General features: G+C 48.4%; 1 protein-coding gene across 2 annotated transcripts in view; it reads left to right on the top strand.

The window, feature by feature from the left end:
• Nucleotides 1-21,224, top strand: part of G3BP2 (G3BP stress granule assembly factor 2) — a 306,903-nt gene that overhangs the window by 55,686 nt on the left and 229,993 nt on the right. For both annotated transcript variants that reach the window (XM_069230288.1, XM_069230287.1), the window contains exon 5: nucleotides 2,097-2,187. In XM_069230288.1, the coding sequence (XP_069086389.1) occupies nucleotides 2,097-2,187 (91 nt within the window). The remainder of the gene's footprint in view (nucleotides 1-2,096; nucleotides 2,188-21,224) is intronic.

Consider the following 21,224-nt stretch of genomic DNA (forward strand, 5'->3'; position numbering starts at 1 on the left):
CCTGCAATCTCCCCGCAAGAAGCGTGAGACTTGCAACACTGCACCCGGCGACCCCGACTCGGCTGGTGGAGAACCAACACCTCAGGGAGGACCCCCGGACTACTCTACGACTGTGAGTACCAAAACCTGTCCCCCCTGAACCCCCACAGCGCCGCCTGCAGAGGGAATCCCGAGGCTTCCCCTGACTGCGACTCTCTGAAACCGAAGTCCCGACGCCTGGAAAAGACCCTGCACCCGCAGCCCCCAGGACCTGAAGGACCGGACTTTCACTGCAGAAGTGACCCCCAGGAGTCCCTCTCCCTTGCCCAAGTGGAGGTTTCACTGAGGAAGCCCCCCCTTGCCTGCCTGCAGAGCTGAAGAGATCCCTTGATCTCTCATTGACTTCCATTGCAAACCCGACGCTTGTTCTAACACTGCACCCGGCCGCCCCCGCGCCGCTGAGGGTGAAATTTCTGTATGGGCTTGTGTCCCCCCCCGGTGCCCTACAAAACCCCCCTGGTCTGCCCTCCGAAGACGCGGGTACTTACCTGCTGGCAGACTGGAACCGGGGCACCCCCTTCTCTCCATTGAAGCCTATGCGTTTTGGGCACCACTTTGAACTCTGCACCTGACCGGCCCTGAGCTGCTGGTGTGGTAACTTTGGGGTTGCTCTGAACCCCCAACGGTGGGCTACCTTGGACCAAGAACTGAACCCTGTAAGTGTCTTACTTCCCTGGTAAAACTAACAAAAACTTACCTCCCCCAGGAACTGTGAAAATTGCACTAAGTGTCCACTTTTTAAATAGCTATTTGTGAATAACTTGAAAAGTATACATGCAATTGAAATGATTCCAAGTTCCTAATGTACTTACCTGCAATACCTTTCAAACTAAGAAAAGATATTTTTCTATACAAAACCTATTGGCTGGATTTGTCTCTGAGTGTGTGTACCTCATTTATTGTCTATGTGTATGTACAACAAATGCTTAGCACTACTCCTTGGATAAGCCTACTGCTCGACCACACTACCACAAAATAGAGCATTAGTATTATCTCTTTTTGCCACTATCTTACCTCTAAGGGGAACCCTTGGACTCTGTGCATGCTATTCCTTACTTTGAAATAGCACATACAGAGCCAACTTCCTACAGTTGGCATCAACCCTAGGCAGAAAGTGCAGGGGGTAACCATGCCAACAGTGCACTTTCCTATACCTGCTTTACTCCCCGCCAATCCTGTCACCAAGCCTAAGTCATTTTTGTGCTCTGGGAGTGTTTTCGCACCTCATTAAGGCGTGACAGGTCATCTGCTAAAAAGCTAATACAAATTGACCTCCAGGGGCTTCAGGCAGGGAAAAAGTAACTTTCTAAAAGTAACCTTTTCAAAATATTCATTAAAAATGTAACATCCATTAAATTGTATTTTTAATAAATATAAAAAATACTGGTTTAACAGCTTCTCTAGCTTGCCCGAAACCCAAGGTAGCAGAATTATTTATTAATGAGTATCCAATCTAGTGTTCCTCATAGGACAGCCGGAGTCTTCCACATTGAGAATAGCTTTTTTGGGACTTGTCATTGCTGGTACATGTAACTTAAAATTCCTACATGTCTGACTTTTGAATACCATTCACCAACAGGGTTATTTTGACATGGCGGCCTACAGGTTTAAACAGCAGAAGTGAGGCTACAATGGGTGGCCTGAAGCCATGTTTTCCTTGTCACATTAGTGGAGTGCAAATTATGTGCTGCAGTTCATGGTGTTTAACTTGCCAAGCAATTTGCCAATTTTTTTTTGCGATTTATGGGTCTGAGCATAAATACTAGGCACTGTTCAGCAGTACCTTAGTTTGCAAAACTTTAAAACAAGCAATATAAATTGATGCAAAAAATCTGGGTGTCCACACAAAGGGGCTTTTTCTGACACTTATCCAGCTTCTCCCATGGAGTGCTAAAACGCTGTAAACAAGTGTTAAGATTTTTCTCACTAAACCCTTCTGTGCTTGAGCTCTTTAGCCTTCACCTCCTTTGTTTTGATGCAGTGAAGACAGTTGTGATTGTGCAATATTTTAGCTCATTGTGCTAAGCAAATTTGTAATTGCATTTTATTTTGTGCAGGGGTCTGTACCAAACAAATTCTATGTTCATAATGACATTTTCCGTTATGAAGACGAAGTGTTTGGGGACTCTGAAGCTGAGTTGGATGAAGGTATGTTACCCCTGTGTGATGTATAATTATTATCTCTTCTGATCCTTTACAGTGCTGAGCCTTAAATGTACACACGTTAGCGATCAGGTTATATTGTCTTTATTGTTCTTGTTCTTATGACCCTGAGCATGAATAAATATGAGCTGTGCTCCTTTAATTTTTAGTATTTAATATACTGCTCTTAATAATCATCAGTTGAAATTTGTTGATTAAATTGGGTACTTCTGGTCCGTTACATTTATATCACAATTTTGTAGTGGCTTCCTCTGTTACAGGTAAATTCCCTAGGCTGGGGATCATTACTGTATCATTCGATTACAGTGCTTGGCGTATCCCTGATTTATCATCAGCTGGTACCCTGCCAGGCTTTACAGCAGTGAACATTAGTGTTCCTGTTAAAAATATTTTTATTTATCTAGTAAAATATTTTCACCTGGTACAGTCAGAAACACAGTACCACACTGTCAACCTTATTTCATATATTAATGACAGGCTATTTGGGAACAGTATTAAAGTCAGAACTCAATGTGTTGATTGCCTCTAAACTTAAGTGTGCAGCAGAGCCAACCATGGGGATGTTGAGGGTAGTCTTTTCTCAGTTAGTGGGTGTTTTCAACTGGCCTTAAAGCCACCACATTTCTTTCTGGCATTGAGAGTTTGTGTCTGGGTATGGTGTCTGAATTCTGTGGCATTGATTCTGCTAGTGCTTCAGACTTTATCAACCTTGGGTTAATTAGTAGTTTATTTTCTGATGGATACAACTACCTGTGGATTCCTCACCTAATGAATACTCCCATTGCGCCAGCATTCGACGGAAATCTTCTTCCTAGCTTCTGCATGTCGACGAGGACGTCACATTTGCCCATGCGATGCCGTCTGACATCATACAGGCAATAAGAGGTCCTCGCCAACGTCAGTTCCCTTTTTTCCATGCCATTCGAAACGGTTATCTTCGAGGTAGCTACTGTTGCTGTTCGGCAGTTACAGTGTGTTTTTGGCTGTGTGTTTTTTCTCTGAGGTTACTATGTCTCAGAGGAAGTCTGGTTTTAAGCCCTGTCGAGAATGTGGGGGCAAAATGTCGGTTACTGACCCACATTCGTACTGTTTGTGGTGTTTGAGTTCCGACCATGATGTGGCCAGGTGTGATTCATGTCAGCAGATGAATCCGAAAGCCCTGAAGGAGCGAGAGGCCAAACTTTTTATGGCGAAGTCGAAGAGAAGGTAGAAGAGGCACCATAGAAAATCCTCCTCGCCGAAGTCTCATCAACGTCATCGAGACTCACGGCGCCGTCGGGAATCACGGCGCCGGTCGAGTAAGGAGAGGTCTCGGTTGAGGTTGCCATCGACTCTGCGTCGGAAGACTTGGGAGGTCAGTCCCACAGTCACTCCTCATCCATCGACGCCGTTGCCTTCTCCAGCCTCGCCGACTTCGCCCGGGTCTTCGGGCCAGCCGCCTTCAGTATCACAGCCTCAAATGTTCTCACCGATGTTGCAGACGTCGAGGCCGGCTTCGGTGTCGCCTTCGGTCCAGGCACCCCAGTATCCGGCTTCCATCTTTCAGCAGATGGCTCCAGGTGGCGCACCGGCTGGGCCTTCGGGTCCTTTGGCTTTCAGTTTGGGTACTCCGGCTCCGCTGCGACCAGCACCCTTCATGCCCTTTCTCCCCTTGGGGAACGTGGGCTCGGCGCCGGTGTCTGCTCCGGTGGCTTCAGAGGCTTCGGCTCCGGAGGTTTCGGCTCCATCGGCTTCGGTGTTTCGGCCAGTGATGCCGTCTGGGCCTTCTGCGACTCTGAGGCAGTCTTCTCTTCATCCGACTCCTGGTTCGGCGCCGAAGCTACCTGTGGCGCCTGTTGACCCGGCGTCGGACGGATCCGGTGATCGGCGTCGTTCTTCGACGTCTGCTGACGCCATGGATTGAGGAGAGGCTGCATTCGAGGAGACGTGCTCTCCGTCTCTTGGAAGAACAAGAGTATCAGCAGGTCCTGGAGGAAGGAGAAATTGAGGACTCTGGCGAGGGTCTTCATGGGCTGGACACAGCTAGTGGCTTTGATACTTCCCCTGAGTGGGACTTGTCATCTCCAGGGGAGTATACTGAAGAGGCGGCCACTTTTCATGCTGTGATAAAGAAGGCAGCTAACTTCCTGGAACTGCCTTTGCCGGTAACTGAGGCGAAGCAAAATCTGCTGACTGAGGTTTTACATCCGGCCTCTACATCAGCAGAACCGCTTTTGCCATTTAACAAGGCGCTGCTGGAACCTGTATTGGAGGTCTGGAAGAAGCCGGTATCTTCCTTGGCTGTCAATAGGTCTGTGGCCAGGAGGTATCGGGCTGCACCAACTGACCCTGGCTTTCTTTCCAGACACTCTACGCCTGAAAGCTTGGTGGTCCAGGCTTCCTGTTCGACAAGATCTGCGCCTGGATCTTTTCCATCAATGCCGGCGGACAGGGACTCCAAAAAAATGGATATGCAATCAAAGAAAGTGTTCTCGTCATGTAGCATGGCGTTAAAGTCCACCAATGCTACGTGTATTTTGGGGAGGTACATTTATGCTCTGATGGACGAGATAACATCTACGTGTACAGAGGTTCCTCAAGGGCTGTTGAATCTCGTGTCAGACGCTCAAGCTGCTGCAACCCAGGTTATCCAATCTGGGTTGGATACAACTGACTCGGTGGCCAGAGCGATGGGCACGGCTGTGGTTGCGAGAAGACAGGCTTGGCTTCGCAACTCAGGGTTCTCTTCGGATGTGCAGTCGACCCTGTTGGACCTCCCTTTTGATGGGGACAAGCTCTTTGGTGCCAAAGCAGATTCGGCTTTGGAGAGGTTTAAGGAGAGCAGGACTACAAGCCACTTCTTCTGCCTCCTCCAGATTTTTTAGGAGGTTTCGAGGATTTGGTCGTGGCTCATCCTCCTCCTCCTTTCGGGGGAAATTCCAACAGCCTACCTCTTCTCTCGCCTATAGATCTTTTAGAGGGAGGGGTAGGGTCCGTACCAGGGCAGCCTCTCAGCAGCACTCTGCCTCTTTCTCTTCCTCTGGAGGGGTGCAGCAGGGGAAGCAGCCTTAGGCTTCCACCAATTCCCACTCACTCCTCTCCTGTAGGGGGAAGGTTACTGTATTTTCTTCACAAGTGGGAGGTCATTACATCAGATGCCTGGGTTACCAGCATTGTGAGAAAAGGCTACACCCTTCCCTTTTGGGAGTTTCCGCCCCCCATCTTATTGTTCAGAAGAACACCTCCTGTTGTTAGAACAGGAGGCTCAAGTTCTCCTTTTAAAGGGCGCGGTGGAGTTGGTTCCAGAGCAGGAAAAGGGTCAAGGTTGTTATTCAAGGTACTTCCTGATTCCCAAGAAGGATGGTCGGTTGAGACCAATCCTGGACCTAAGGATCTTGAATTGGTTCCTCAAACAGGAAAAGTTCAACATGCTGACCCTAGCTCAGGTGCTTTTGGCGCTGAACAAGGGAGATTGGATGGTGTCTGTCGACTTGCAGGGTGCTTACTTTCATATCCCGATACTCAAGTCGCACAGGAAGTATCTCCGTTTTGTGGTGGGGTTGCAGCACTATCAGTTTGCGGTCCTCCCGTTTGGTCTTACTTCAGCACCTCGAGTCTTCACGAAGGTGATGTCGGTGGTTGCAGCAGAGCTCAGGAGGAAGGGGATAGCAGTATTCCCTTACCTGGACGACTGGTTGATCAAAGCCAAGTCCCCGGAGCTTGTGTTGCATCATCTGCAGTCAACAACCCAGTTGTTGTTCGACCTGGGCTTTTCGGTGAACGTGCCCAAATCTCACCTAGAGCCCTCTCAGCGCCTCCTGTTCATAGGGGCAGTACTGGATACAACATTGAATCGAGCCTTTCCTCCGCCTCAGCGGATTCAAGACATTCAGGCGTTGGTTCCAATGTTTCAAAGCGGAGCGGTCATTCCAGTCCTCAAGGTCCTACGTCTGCTCGGTCTGTTTGCCTCCTGCATACTGTTGGTCACGCATGCTCGCTGGCACATGAGGGCTCTTCAGTGGTGCCTCCGAAGGCAGTGGTCTCAACACAAAGGAGATCTCGAAGGTTCTGTCAAGATCTCCAGGGAGGCTGCCACGGATTTGAAGTGGTGGATTGCGGACGACAATCTTTCCCTGGGAAGGCTGTTCACGCAGCCTCCACCAGTGACCACGGTCATTGCGGATGCTTCCACTCTAGGGTGGGGAGCTCATCTGGGGGACCTGGAGATCAAAGGGCTTTGGTCTCCACAGGAACAGATGTTTCATATCAATCTGTTAGAGTTACGGGCTGTACGTCTGGCTCTCAAGGCCTTCCTCCCATCCCTTCGCGGTCAGTCTGTTCAGGTCCTGACGGGCAATACTACCGCAATGTGGTATATCAACAAACGGGGAGGAGCGGGGTCGTACCTTCTCTGCAGAGAAGCTCTTCAGCTATGGTCCTGGGCAAAGGACCATCAGATTTGCTTGGTAGCAAATCATCTGGCTGGAGTCTTGAATGTACGTGCGGACAGTCTGTCGCCATTTCTCGGCCGACCACGAGTGGCGTCTTCATCCAGATCAAGTCCGTCTAATCTTCAAGATGTGGGGGTTTCCTCGGATAGATCTGTTTGCCACCCGGGAGAATTCGCACTGCCCATTATTCTGCAGCCTCCAGTATCCGGTGCAAGGAGCGTTGGGGGACGCGTTTCAGAGAACCTCGTGCGACCAGTTGCTTTACGCGTTTCCGCCATACCCTTGATTCCTCGAGTGTTGAGGAAAATTCGCCAAGACCGGGCCCAAGTAATCTTAATTGCTCCGGATTGGCCAAGGAGGGTGTGGTATTCCGACCTTCTCCAACTCAAACTGTGTCCTCCGCTCAGTCTCCCTCTCAGGGCAGACCTCCTCTCGCAGTCGCTGGGGCAGGTTTTACACCCCAACCTCCAGAGCCTGCACCTTCATGATTGAACGGGGCAACCTGAGTTCCTTTTCTCTCCCGCCTGATGTAGTGGATGTTATCTTAGCGGCCAGGCGACACTCCACTAAATCTATCTACGCTAATAGGTGGTCTAAATTTGTGGTATGGTGTGGAGAGAGGCAGATTGATCCCTTACGTGCTCATTTGTCGGATGTTTTATCTTTTGCTTTGTCTTTAGCACAGGGGGGTTGTGCAGTGGCTACTGTTAAGGGTTACTTGTCTGCCTTGTCAGCCTTTATTTGTCTTCCAGACCAGCCTTCATTATTTAAATCTCCTATAGTACTTAGATTCTTGAAGGGCCTTATGAATAAATTTCCTCCAAATCCTTTCGTTATGCCTCAATGGAATTTGTCCTTGGTCCTAACTTTCCTTATGGGGTCCCCTTTTGAGCCTATGCATTCTTGCCCTTTAAGATTGTTAGTTCTTAAAACAGTTTTCCTGGTTGCTATAACATCTGTAAGGAGAGTGAGTGAGTTGCAGGCTCTATCGGTAAAACCCCTCATACAACTTTTTATGGGGATAAGGTGGTGTTGAGGACCAAGGCTGCTTTCCTTCCGAAGGTTGTTTCACCCTTTCATTTGGCACAGACAATTACTCTGTCCACGTTTTATCCTCCGCCTCATCCTTCAAAGGAAGAAGAGAGACTACACCGCTTGGACCCAAAGAGGGCGTTAAGCTTCTACATAGACCGGACGAAGGATTTCAGGCTGGAGGATCAGCTTTTCATCGGATACTTGGGAAAGAGGAGAGGAAAGGCAGTCCACAAGAGAACACTCTCCAGGTGAGTTGTTCTTTGCATTAAAATGTGTTACTCTTTAGCAAAGAAGGATCCTCCTGATGGTATTAGAGCTCATTCTACCAGAGCTAAGTCGGCCACTTCGAACTTGGCCTGGGGTGTTCCGGTGGTCGACATCTGCAAGGCCGCAACTTGGTCGTCCCTTTACACTTTTGCGAAGCATTACTGTTTGGACTCTGAGGTCAGAAGGGACGGACATTTTGCACGGTCAGTGCTGCAGGATTTCTTGGTTTGACCATTCAGGCACCCACCACTGAGCGCGGTACTGCTTTGGGACTCTATTCATTAGGTGAGGAATCCACAGGTAGTTGTATCCATCAGAAGAACGAGTTACTTACCTTTGGTAATGACTTTTCTGGTGGATACATAAGCTACCTGTGGATTCCTCACGGTCCCACCCGCCTCCCCGTTGTCTGTTTGGTCTAACCAAGTAATTCTTGAGTGTGCTCCTCTTGGCTTTGAGGATTGGTATAGATTATATATATATATATATATGTGTGTATATATATTAAATTAGTAGTCCATCTTTTCACAATGATGTGTTGTTTACAATGTCATTAAATATGGCTATTGTCTTTCATCTCAATGGATTATTGTTCTCAGGCAAGTAAAAAATGTTGGTACTGACGTTGGCGAGGACCTCTTATTGCCTGTATGACGCCAGACGGCGTCACGTGGGCAAATGTGACGTCCTCGTCGACTTGCAGAAGCTAGGAAGAAGATTTCCATCGAATGCTGGCGCAATGGGAGTATTCATTAGGTGAGGAATCCACAGGTAGCTTATGTATCCACCAGAAAAGTCGTTACCGAAGGTAAGTAACTCGTTCATCCTGACTTGAACTTGTAGTCTTGAACCCATGTAATGTGTACTGATTTTTAGGGTAACCGCCATTTGCAAGGGAGCTGCTCTGGCTCTGCATATAAAAAAGGCAAACCATGACGGTCTAGTGGTGGTGTATATCCCATCCTGCCAGCCCTCCTAAAACTATCCCGATAGGCCACAGTAAGCGAGAAACCCTGGCAAAAGCTATTTATTTTAACCACCAGGTGGCGCAACAATTTTGCCTAAGGCCTGCTTGTCCTTGGCATACCTTGTTGGTCTAGAAAGGGCCATGTGAGTGTGGACATGATCTCAGTGAGTCATGTTGGCAACTGAAGTGCTTCTGCGGCCATCCACAGTAGAGATTGATAGGGGGGTCACCCTGACGCTGCACTGTGATGTCCGTAGTACCCAAGTGGTTAAAGAAGCCAGTTCGTTAATGTCGCAAGTTGTGGAAATATTTGAAAACAAAGCTGGTGTTGATGGAACGATCTACTGAAGACTTTCATGTCTGTAATCTGTCAAATTTGATGCCATGCCTTGCGCTGCGAAGAAATGGAAGAGTTGTCTGTCGGAGCTCTGATAATACTTGCCAATGATTGTACCAAGGTTCAAGTTGAAGGGAGGGTATACTTATGTTTTTTTTTTTCTTCTGCTTCTTTTTTTTAAATATAGTGCTTCTCTCTGGAAATACCAGAGCTCTAGTGTAAGGAAATGCCTCCTTGGCATGGTTGCCCCCTGACTTTTTGCCTTTGCTGATGCTATGTTTACAATTGAAAGTGTGCTGAGGCCTGCTAACCAGGCCCCAGCACCAGTGTTCTTTCCCTAACCTGTACTTTTGTATCCACAATTGGCAGACCCTGGCATCCAGATAAGTCCCTTGTAACTGGTACTTCTAGTACCAAGGGCCCTGATGCCAAGGAAGGTCTCTAAGGGCTGTAGCATGTCTTATGCCACCCTGGAGACCTCTCACTCAGCACAGACACACTGCTTGCCAGCTTGTGTGTGCTAGTGAGGACAAAACGAGTAAGTCGACATGGCACTCCCCTCAGGGTGCCATGCCAGCCTCTCACTGCCTATGCAGTATAGGTAAGACACCCCTCTAGCAGGCCTTACAGCCCTAAGGCAGGGTGCACTATACCATAGGTGAGGGTACCAGTGCATGAGCATGGTACCCCTACAGTGTCTAAACAAAACCTTAGACATTGTAAGTGCAGGGTAGCCATAAGAGTATATGGTCTGGGAGTCTGTCAAACACGAACTCCACAGCACCATAATGGCTACACTGAAAACTGGGAAGTTTGGTATCAAACTTCTCAGCACAATAAATGCACACTGATGCCAGTGTACATTTTATTGTAAAATACACCACAGAGGGCACCTTAGAGGTGCCCCCTGAAACTTAACCGACTATCTGTGTAGGCTGACTAGTTTTAGCAGCCTGCCACAAACCGAGACATGTTGCTGGCCCCATGGGGAGAGTGCCTTTGTCACTCTGAGGCCAGTAACAAAGCCTGCACTGGGTGGAGATGCTAACACCTCTCCCAGGCAGGAATTATCACACCTGGCGGTGAGCCTCAAAGGCTCACCTCCTTTGTGCCAACCCAGCAGGACACTCCAGCTAGTGGAGTTGCCCGCCCCCTCCGGCCAGGCCCCACTTTTGGCGGCAAGGCCGGAGAAAATAATGAGAATAACAAGGAGGAGTCACTGGCCAGTCAGGACAGCCCCTAAGGTGTCCTGAGCTGAGGTGACTCTAACTTTTAGAAATCCTCCATCTTGCAGATGGAGGATTCCCCCAATAGGGTTAGGATTGTGACCCCCTCCCCTTGGGAGGAGGCACAAAGAGGGTGTACCCACCCTCAGGGCTAGTAGCCATTGGCTACTAACCCCCCAGACCTAAACACGCCCTTAAATTTAGTATTTAAGGGCTACCCTGAACCCTAGAAAATTAGATTCCTGCAACTACAAGAAGAAGGACTGCCTAGCTGAAAACCCCTGCAGCGGAAGACCAGAAGACGACAACTGCCTTGGCTCCAGAAACTCACCGGCCTGTCTCCTGCCTTCCAAAGATCCTGCTCCAGCGACGCCTTCCAAAGGGACCAGCGACCTCGACATCCTCTGAGGACTGCCCCTGCTTCGAAAAGACAAGAAACTCCCGAGGACAGCGGACCTGCTCCAAGAAAAGCTGCAACTTTGTTTCCAGCAGCTTTAAAGAACCCTGCAAGCTCCCCGCAAGAAGCGTGAGACTTGCAACACTGCACCCGGCGACCCCGACTCGGCTGGTGGCGATCCAACACCTCAGGAGGGACCCCAGGACTACTCTGATACTGTGAGTACCAAAACCTGTCCCCCCTGAGCCCCCACAGCGCCGCCTGCAGAGGGAATCCCGAGGCTTCCCCTGACCGCGACTCTTTGAACCTAAAGTCCCGACGCCTGGGAGAGACCCTGCACCCGCAGCCCCCAGGACCTGAAGGACCGGACTTTCACTGGAGAAGTGACCCCCAGGAGTCCCTCTCCCTTGCCCAAGTGGAGGTTTCCCCGAGGAATCCCCCCCTTGCCTGCCTGCAGCGCTGAAGAGATCCCGAGATCTCTCATAGACTAACATTGAAAACCCGACGCTTGTTTCTACACTGCACCCGGCCGCCCCCGCGCTGCTGAGGGTGAAATTTCTGTGTGGACTTGTGTCCCCCCCGGTGCCCTACAAAACCCCCCTGGTCTGCCCTCCGAAGACGCGGGTACTTACCTGCAAGCAGACCGGAACCGGGGCACCCCCTTCTCTCCATTCTAGCCTATGTGTTTTGGGCACCACTTTGAACTCTGCACCTGACCGGCCCTGAGCTGCTGGTGTGGTGACTTTGGGGTTGCTCTGAACCCCCAACGGTGGGCTACCTTGGACCAAGAACTGAACCCTGTAAGTGTCCTACTTACCTGGTAAAACTAACGAAAACTTACCTCCCCCAGGAACTGTGAAAATTGCACTAAGTGTCCACTTTTAAAACAGCTATTTGTCAATAACTTGAAAAGTATACATGCAATTTTGATGATTTGAAGTTCCTAAAGTACTTACCTGCAATACCTTTCGAATGAGATATTACATGTAGAATTTGAACCTGTGGTTCTTAAAATAAACTAAGAAAAGATATTTTTCTATATAAAAACCTATTGGCTGGATTTGTCTCTGAGTGTGTGTACCTCATTTATTGTCTTGTGTATGTACAACAAATGCTTAACACTACTCCTTGGATAAGCCTACTGCTCGACCACACTACCACAAAATAGAGCATTAGTATTATCTATTTTTTACCACTATTTTACCTCTAAGGGGAACCCTTGGACTCTGTGCATGCTATTCCTTACTTTGAAATAGCACATACAGAGCCAACTTCCTACATTGGTGGATCAGCGGTGGGGTACAAGACTTTGCATTTGCTGGACTACTCAGCCAATACCTGATCACACGACAAATTCCAAAATTGTCATTAGAAATTGATTTTTGCAATTTGAAAAGTTTTCTAAATTCTTAAAAGTCCTGCTAGGGCCTTGTGTTAGATCCTGTTTAGCATTTCTTTTAGAGTTTAAAAAGTTGTAAAAGTTTGAATTAGATTCTAGAACCAGTTGTAGATTCTTAAAAAGTATTCCAACTTTTAGAAGCATAATGTCTAGCACAGATGTGAATGTGGTGGAACTCGACACCACACCTTACCTCCATCTACAGATGAGAGAGCTAAGGTCACTCTGTAAACTAAAGAAAATAACAATGGGCCCCAAACCTACCAAAATACAGCTCCAGGAGCTTTTGGCAGAGTTTGAAAAGGCCAACCCCTCTGAGGGTGGCAACTCAGAGGAAGAGGATAGTGACTTGGAGGACAATTCCCCCCTACCAGTCCTATCTAGGGAGAACAGGGTCCCTCAAACCCTGACTCCTAAAATAATAGTCAGAGATGCTGGTTCCCTCACAGGAGAGACCAACACCTCTGAAATCACTGAGGATAGCCCCAGTGAAGAGGACATCCAGTTAGCCAGGATGGCCAAAAGATTGGCTTTGGAAAGACAGATCCTAGCCATAGAGAGGGAAAGACAAGAGATGGGCCTAGGACCCATCAATGGTGGCAGCAACATAAATAGGGTCAGAGATTCTCCTGACATGTTGAAAATCCCCAAAGGGATTGTAACTAAATATGAAGATGGTGATGACATCACCAAATGGTTCACAGCTTTTGAGAGGGCTTGTGTAACCAGAAAAGTGAACAGATCTCACTGGGGTGCTCTCCTATGGGAAATGTTCACAGGAAAGTGTAGGGATAGACTCCTCACACTCTCTGGACAAGATGCAGAATCTTATGACCTCATGAAGGGTACCCTGATTGAGGGCTTTGGATTCTCCACCGAGGAGTACAGGATTAGGTTCAGGGGGGCTCAAAAATCCTCGAGCCAGACCTGGGTTGACTTTGTTGACTACTCAGTGAAAACACTAGATGGTTGGATTCAAGGCAGTGGTGTAAATAATTATGATGGGCTGTACAATTTATTTGTGAAAGAACACCTATTGAGTAATTGTTTCAATGATAAACTGCATCAGCATCTGGTAGACCTAGGACCAATTTCTCCCCAAGAATTGGGAAAGAAGGCGGACCATTGGGTCAAGACAAGGGTGTCCAAGACTTCAACAGGGGGTGACCAAAAGAAAGGGGTCACAAAGACTCCCCAGGGGAAGGGTGATGAGACAACCAAAACTAAAAATAGTAAAGAGTCTTCTACAGGCCCCCAAAAACCTACACAGGAGGGTGGGCCCAGAGCCTCTTCACAAAACAATGGGTACAAGGGTAAAAACTTTGATCCCAAAAAGGCCTGGTGTCATAGCTGTAAACAGCATGGACACCAAACTGGAGACAAGGCCTGTCCCAAGAAAGGTTCCACTCCAAACTCCCATCCAGGTAACACTGGTATGGCTAGTCTCCAAGTGGGATCAACAGTGTGCCCAGAGCAAATCAGGGTCCACACTGAAGCTACTCTAGTTTCTGAGGGTGGGGTGGATTTAGCCACACTAGCTGTCTGGCCGCCTAACATGCAAAAATACAGACAGCAACTCTTAATTAATGGGACTAGAATAGAGGGCCTGAGGGATACAGGTGCCAGTGTCACCATGGTGACAGAGAAACTGGTTTCCCCTGGCCAATACCTGACTGGAAAAACTTACACAGTCACCAACGCTGACAATCAGAGAAAAGTACATCCCATGGCAATGGTTACTTTAGAATGGGGAGGGGTCAATGGCCTGAAACAGGTGGTGGTCTCCTCAAATATCCCAGTGGACTGTCTGCTTGGAAATGACCTGGAGTCCTCAGCATGGGCTGAGGTAGAACTAAAAACCCATGCAGCAATGCTGGGTATCCCTGAACTGGTGTGTGTGAAAACAAGAGCACAGTGCAAGGCACAGGGTGAACAAGTAGAGCTGGAGTCTGGAAGAATGGCCCAGCCTACCAAGAGAACAGGAAAGTCAGTTGGGAGACCAACTGCAACACAGCAAAAGAAAGGGAACCTCTCTTCTGAGGAAGAAGTTCTGCCCTCTGAGGGAACTGAGCCTTTGGAGCTTGAACCTTATCAGGTTGAGCTCTTAGGCCCAGGGGGACCCTCAAGGGAGGAGTTGTGTAAGGGACAAGAAACCTGTCCCTCTCTTGAAGGCCTTAGGCAGCAAGCTGCTGAAGAGTCCAAAGGCAAGAAAAATGGAACGCATAGGGTCTATTGGGAAGATGGACTCCTGTACACTGAGGCCAGAGACCCCAAACCTGGTGCCACTAGGAGAGTGGTAGTGCCTCAGCTGTTCAGAGAGTTCATCCTAACATTGGCCCATGACATTCCCCTTGCTGGACATTTGGGACAAACCAAGACGTGGGAGAGGTTAGTCAACCACTTCTACTGGCCCAATATGTCCAACATGGTTAAGGAGTTTTGCCTCTCCTGCCCCACCTGTCAAGCCAGTGGTAAGACAGGTGGGCATCCAAAGGCCCCCCTCATTCCACTTCCAGTGGTGGGGGTTCCCTTTGAAAGAGTGGGTGTGGACATAGTTGGTCCACTAGAACCTCCCACAGCCTCAGGAAATATGTATATCCTGGTAGTAGTGGATCATGCTACCAGGTATCCTGAAGCTATTCCCCTTAGGTCGACTACTGCCCCTGCAGTAGCCAAGGCCCTCATTGGTATCTTTACCAGAGTGGGTTTCCCTAAGGAGGTGGTGTCTGACAGAGGTACCAACTTCATGTCAGCATACCTAAAGCACATGTGGAATGAGTGTGGAGTGACTTATAAATTCACTACACCATACCATCCACAAACTAATGGCTTGGTTGAGAGATTCAACAAGACATTAAAAGGCATGATCATGGGGCTCCCAGAAAAACTCAAAAGGAGATGGGATGTCCTCTTGCCATGCCTGCTTTTCGCTTACAGAGAGGTGCCACAGAAGGGAGTAGGATTCTCACCCTTTGAACTTCTGTTTGGTCATCCTGTAAGGGGACCACTTGCCCTTGTTAAAGAGGGCTGGGAGAGACCTCTCCATGAGCCTAAACAGGACATAGTGGACTATGTACTTGGCCTTCGCTCTAGAATGGCAGAGTACATGGAAAAGGCAACCAAAAACCTTGAGGCCAGCCAACAGCTCCAGAAGTTTTGGTATGACCAAAAGGCTGCACTGGTTGAGTTCCAACCAGGGCAGAAAGTCTGGGTTCTGGAGCCTGTGGCTCCCAGGGCACTCCAGGACAAATGGAGTGGCCCTTACCCAGTACTAGAAAGGAAGAGTCAGGTCACCTACCTGGTGGACCTGGGCACAAGCAGGAGCCCCAAGAGGGTGATCCATGTGAACCGCCTTAAGCTCTTCCATGACAGGGCTGATGTCAATCTGTTGATGGTAACAGATGAGGATCAGGAGGCAGAGAGTGAACCTCTCCCTGATCTTCTGTCATCAGACCCGAAAGATGGCACAGTAGATGGAGTGATCTACTCAGACACCCTCTCTGGCCAACAGCAAGCTGATTGTAGGAGAGTCCTACAACAGTTTCCTGAACTCTTCTCCTTAACCCCTGGTCAGACACACCTGTGTACCCATGATGTGGACACAGGAGACAGCATGCCTGTCAAGAACAAAATCTTTAGACAGTCTGACCATGTTAAGGAAAGCATCAAGGTGGAAGTCCACAAGATGCTGGAATTGGGGGTTATTGAGCGCTCTGACAGTCCCTGGGCTAGCCCAGTGGTCTTAGTCCCCAAACCTCACACCAAAGATGGAAAGAAAGAGATGAGGTTTTGTGTGGACTACAGAGGGCTCAATTCTGTCACCAAGACAGATGCTCACCCAATTCCAAGAGCTGATGAGCTCATTGATAAATTAGGTGCTGCCAAATTTCTAAGTACCTTTGACTTGACAGCAGGGTACTGGCAAATAAAAATGGCACCTGGAGCAAAAGAAAAGACAGCATTCTCCACACCTGATGGGCATTATCAGTTTACTGTTATGCCCTTTGGTTTAAAGAATGCCCCTGCCACCTTCCAAAGGTTGGTGAATCAAGTCCTTGCTGGCTGGGAGTCCTTTAGCACAGCTTATCTTGATGATATTGCTGTCTTTAGCTCCACCTGGCAGGATCACCTGGTCCACCTGAAGAAGGTTTTGAAGGCTCTGCAATCTGCAGGCCTCTCTATCAAGGCATCCAAATGCCAGATAGGGCAGGGAACTGTGGTTTACTTGGGACACCTTGTAGGTGGAGGCCAAGTTCAGCCACTCCAACCCAAGATCCAGACTATTCTGGACTGGGTAGCTCCAAAAACCCAGACTCAAGTCAGGGCATTCCTTGGCTTGACTGGGTATTACAGGAGGTTTGTGAAGGGATATGGATCCATTGTGACAGCCCTCACTGAACTCACCTCCAAGAAAATGCCCAAGAAAGTGAACTGGACTGTGGAATGCCAACAGGCCTTTGACACCCTGAAACAAGCAATGTGCTCAGCACCAGTTCTAAAAGCTCCAGATTATTCTAAGCAGTTCATTGTGCAGACTGATGCCTCTGAACATGGGATAGGGGCAGTTTTGTCCCAAACAAATGATGATGGCCTTGACCAGCCTGTTGCTTTCATTAGCAGGAGGTTACTCCCCAGGGAGCAGCGTTGGAGTGCCATTGAGAGGGAGGCCTTTGCTGTGGTTTGGTCCCTGAAGAAGCTGAGACCATACCTCTTTGGGACTCACTTCCTAGTTCAAACTGACCACAGACCTCTCAAATGGCTAATGCAAATGAAAGGTGAAAATCCTAAACTGTTGAGGTGGTCCATCTCCCTACAGGGAATGGACTTTATAGTGGAACACAGACCTGGGACTGCCCATGCCAATGCAGATGGCCTTTCCAGGTTCTTCCACTTAGAAAATGAAGACTCTCTTGGGAAAGGTTAGTCTCATCCTCTTTCGTTTGGGGGGGGGTTGTGTAAGGAAATGCCTCCTTGGCATGGTTGCCCCCTGACTTTTTGCCTTTGCTGATGCTATGTTTACAATTGAAAGTGTGCTGAGGCCTGCTAACCAGGCCCCAGCACCAGTGTTCTTTCCCTAACCTGTACTTTTGTATCCACAATTGGCAGACCCTGGCATCCAGATAAGTCCCTTGTAACTGGTACTTCTAGTACCAAGGGCCCTGATGCCAAGGAAGGTCTCTAAGGGCTGTAGCATGTCTTATGCCACCCTGGAGACCTCTCACTCAGCACAGACACACTGCTTGCCAGCTTGTGTGTGCTAGTGAGGACAAAACGAGTAAGTCGACATGGCACTCCCCTCAGGGTGCCATGCCAGCCTCTCACTGCCTATGCAGTATAGGTAAGACACCCCTCTAGCAGGCCTTACAGCCCTAAGGCAGGGTGCACTATACCATAGGTGAGGGTACCAGTGCATGAGCATGGTACCCCTACAGTGTCTAAACAAAACCTTAGACATTGTAAGTGCAGGGTAGCCATAAGAGTATATGGTCTGGGAGTCTGTCAAACACGAACTCCACAGCACCATAATGGCTACACTGAAAACTGGGAAGTTTGGTATCAAACTTCTCAGCACAATAAATGCACACTGATGCCAGTGTACATTTTATTGTAAAATACACCACAGAGGGCACCTTAGAGGTGCCCCCTGAAACTTAACCGACTATCTGTGTAGGCTGACTAGTTTTAGCAGCCTGCCACAAACCGAGACATGTTGCTGGCCCCATGGGGAGAGTGCCTTTGTCACTCTGAGGCCAGTAACAAAGCCTGCACTGGGTGGAGATGCTAACACCTCTCCCAGGCAGGAATTATCACACCTGGCGGTGAGCCTCAAAGGCTCACCTCCTTTGTGCCAACCCAGCAGGACACTCCAGCTAGTGGAGTTGCCCGCCCCCTCCGGCCAGGCCCCACTTTTGGCGGCAAGGCCGGAGAAAATAATGAGAATAACAAGGAGGAGTCACTGGCCAGTCAGGACAGCCCCTAAGGTGTCCTGAGCTGAGGTGACTCTAACTTTTAGAAATCCTCCATCTTGCAGATGGAGGATTCCCCCAATAGGGTTAGGATTGTGACCCCCTCCCCTTGGGAGGAGGCACAAAGAGGGTGTACCCACCCTCAGGGCTAGTAGCCATTGGCTACTAACCCCCCAGACCTAAACACGCCCTTAAATTTAGTATTTAAGGGCTACCCTGAACCCTAGAAAATTAGATTCCTGCAACTACAAGAAGAAGGACTGCCTAGCTGAAAACCCCTGCAGCGGAAGACCAGAAGACGACAACTGCCTTGGCTCCAGAAACTCACCGGCCTGTCTCCTGCCTTCCAAAGATCCTGCTCCAGCGACGCCTTCCAAAGGGACCAGCGACCTCGACATCCTCTGAGGACTGCCCCTGCTTCGAAAAGACAAGAAACTCCCGAGGACAGCGGACCTGCTCCAAGAAAAGCTGCAACTTTGTTTCCAGCAGCTTTAAAGAACCCTGCAAGCTCCCCGCAAGAAGCGTGAGACTTGCAACACTGCACCCGGCGACCCCGACTCGGCTGGTGGCGATCCAACACCTCAGGAGGGACCCCAGGACTACTCTGATACTGTGAGTACCAAAACCTGTCCCCCCTGAGCCCCCACAGCGCCGCCTGCAGAGGGAATCCCGAGGCTTCCCCTGACCGCGACTCTTTGAACCTAAAGTCCCGACGCCTGGGAGAGACCCTGCACCCGCAGCCCCCAGGACCTGAAGGACCGGACTTTCACTGGAGGAGTGACCCCCAGGAGTCCCTCTCCCTTGACCAAGTGGAGGTTTCCCCGAGGAATCCCCCCCTTGCCTGCCTGCAGCGCTGAAGAGATCCCGAGATCTCTCATAGACTAACATTGAAAACCCGACGCTTGTTTCTACACTGCACCCGGCCGCCCCCGCGCTGCTGAGGGTGAAATTTCTGTGTGGACTTGTGTCCCCCCCGGTGCCCTACAAAACCCCCCTGGTCTGCCCTCCGAAGACGCGGGTACTTACCTGCAAGCAGACCGGAACCGGGGCACCCCCTTCTCTCCATTCTAGCCTATGTGTTTTGGGCACCACTTTGAACTCTGCACCTGACCGGCCCTGAGCTGCTGGTGTGGTGACTTTGGGGTTGCTCTGAACCCCCAACGGTGGGCTACCTTGGACCAAGAACTGAACCCTGTAAGTGTCCTACTTACCTGGTAAAACTAACGAAAACTTACCTCCCCCAGGAACTGTGAAAATTGCACTAAGTGTCCACTTTTAAAACAGCTATTTGTCAATAACTTGAAAAGTATACATGCAATTTTGATGATTTGAAGTTCCTAAAGTACTTACCTGCAATACCTTTCGAATGAGATATTACATGTAGAATTTGAACCTGTGGTTCTTAAAATAAACTAAGAAAAGATATTTTTCTATATAAAAACCTATTGGCTGGATTTGTCTCTGAGTGTGTGTACCTCATTTATTGTCTTGTGTATGTACAACAAATGCTTAACACTACTCCTTGGATAAGCCTACTGCTCGACCACACTACCACAAAATAGAGCATTAGTATTATCTATTTTTTACCACTATTTTACCTCTAAGGGGAACCCTTGGACTCTGTGCATGCTATTCCTTACTTTGAAATAGCACATACAGAGCCAACTTCCTACATCTAGTACTTATTTCTGGAAATATGAAAAGGGCTGTCTCTACTATTGTACTGATTATGGTAGAGACTTTAGTATGTGCTGGAGCGGTTACTTTACCAATCTTCCCATCGATCTGAGGAAGGTGTTTGATTCCTCTCGTAGAAGGAACTTATTTGTTGTAGTATTGCTGTTTATAATAAAAACAAAGGTTTTGTTCCAGTTACATGCACAGGTTGCCCACTGATGATGAAAGAGCTTCTTTGTTGGCCACATTGATTCCAATTAAAAGGCAGTTGTGAACTGCCACTTGCTTTCATTTGTTACTTTTGGTCAGCCTGATAATAAGTTTCTTTGCATTGGAATTTTACTTCCAAGTAAAAGTTTCACCTGCTGTTACTGGCTGTTAATCTGCTGTCAGAAATCTGGAGGAAAATCCACATATAAAAGCAGCCACTCACAATTAACATTGCAAAACAGTAAATGATATATTGGTGCAAATAGAAAGCTTTAAAACTTTCACCAAAAACTCTACTTCATGTTTTGGAAAATGTTTAGTTTACAGAGTGCACATGAACACTGACTGCCATTTTCAACCCTTGTATAATTTATTTGATGTATATAAATAGTGATGGATGGAATGTTTGAATAAACCTGGTAATAATTCAGACTGCATTCCAGTCCACCATTATTATGCACACCATCCCACCTCAGTTAGGACCTAGTCATCAGCAAATCAGTCTTGTTCTAGGCACACTGTGTCAATAGAACAAAGCTATGCCTGGCTGATGTGCCCAAACTCGAGGGAAACCAGTCCTGGGTTGTGTGTTCCGTTGCATGGAGGACCTCGCCTAGCAGTTCTTGGGCTGGACTGTTGCCAATGGAGCAGGGTCCAGACTGATTTGCGTATGTCTAGGTCCATTGTGGAGTGCTATGATGTGCTAAATGATGTACTGGAATGCGGCCTGAGTGATTTACCAGTGACTGAGTTTGATTCAAGCATTCCATCCATCACTTTTTTTTTTTGTTTGAAACCTTTCTGGTTGAAAGGGGAAGGACAGCATGTTATCCTGGTTGACAGCTGTTTCAGATAGAAAGGAAAGGCTACAAAGGTTTAGGCAGCAGTGTGGTAACTTTTTAAAGTCACCTTTCTGTTAAAAGTTAACTGAAATTTGATAACAGCAATGGGTCGGGTTTAATGTAACAATTAATTTGATACATTGGGGTATTATATTTGGTGTTGGCAGAGTTAGCAGATGGCGTGGTAGCTAGTTAGTCTATGATGGCCAATAGGACATCTGGCCTTGCTACAGAGAAAACAGCACTTTCTGAGTCAGGGTATTTTAAAC

Source organism: Pleurodeles waltl, chromosome 1_1 (genome assembly GCF_031143425.1).
Source record: "Pleurodeles waltl isolate 20211129_DDA chromosome 1_1, aPleWal1.hap1.20221129, whole genome shotgun sequence".
NCBI lineage: Eukaryota > Metazoa > Chordata > Amphibia > Caudata > Salamandridae > Pleurodeles > Pleurodeles waltl.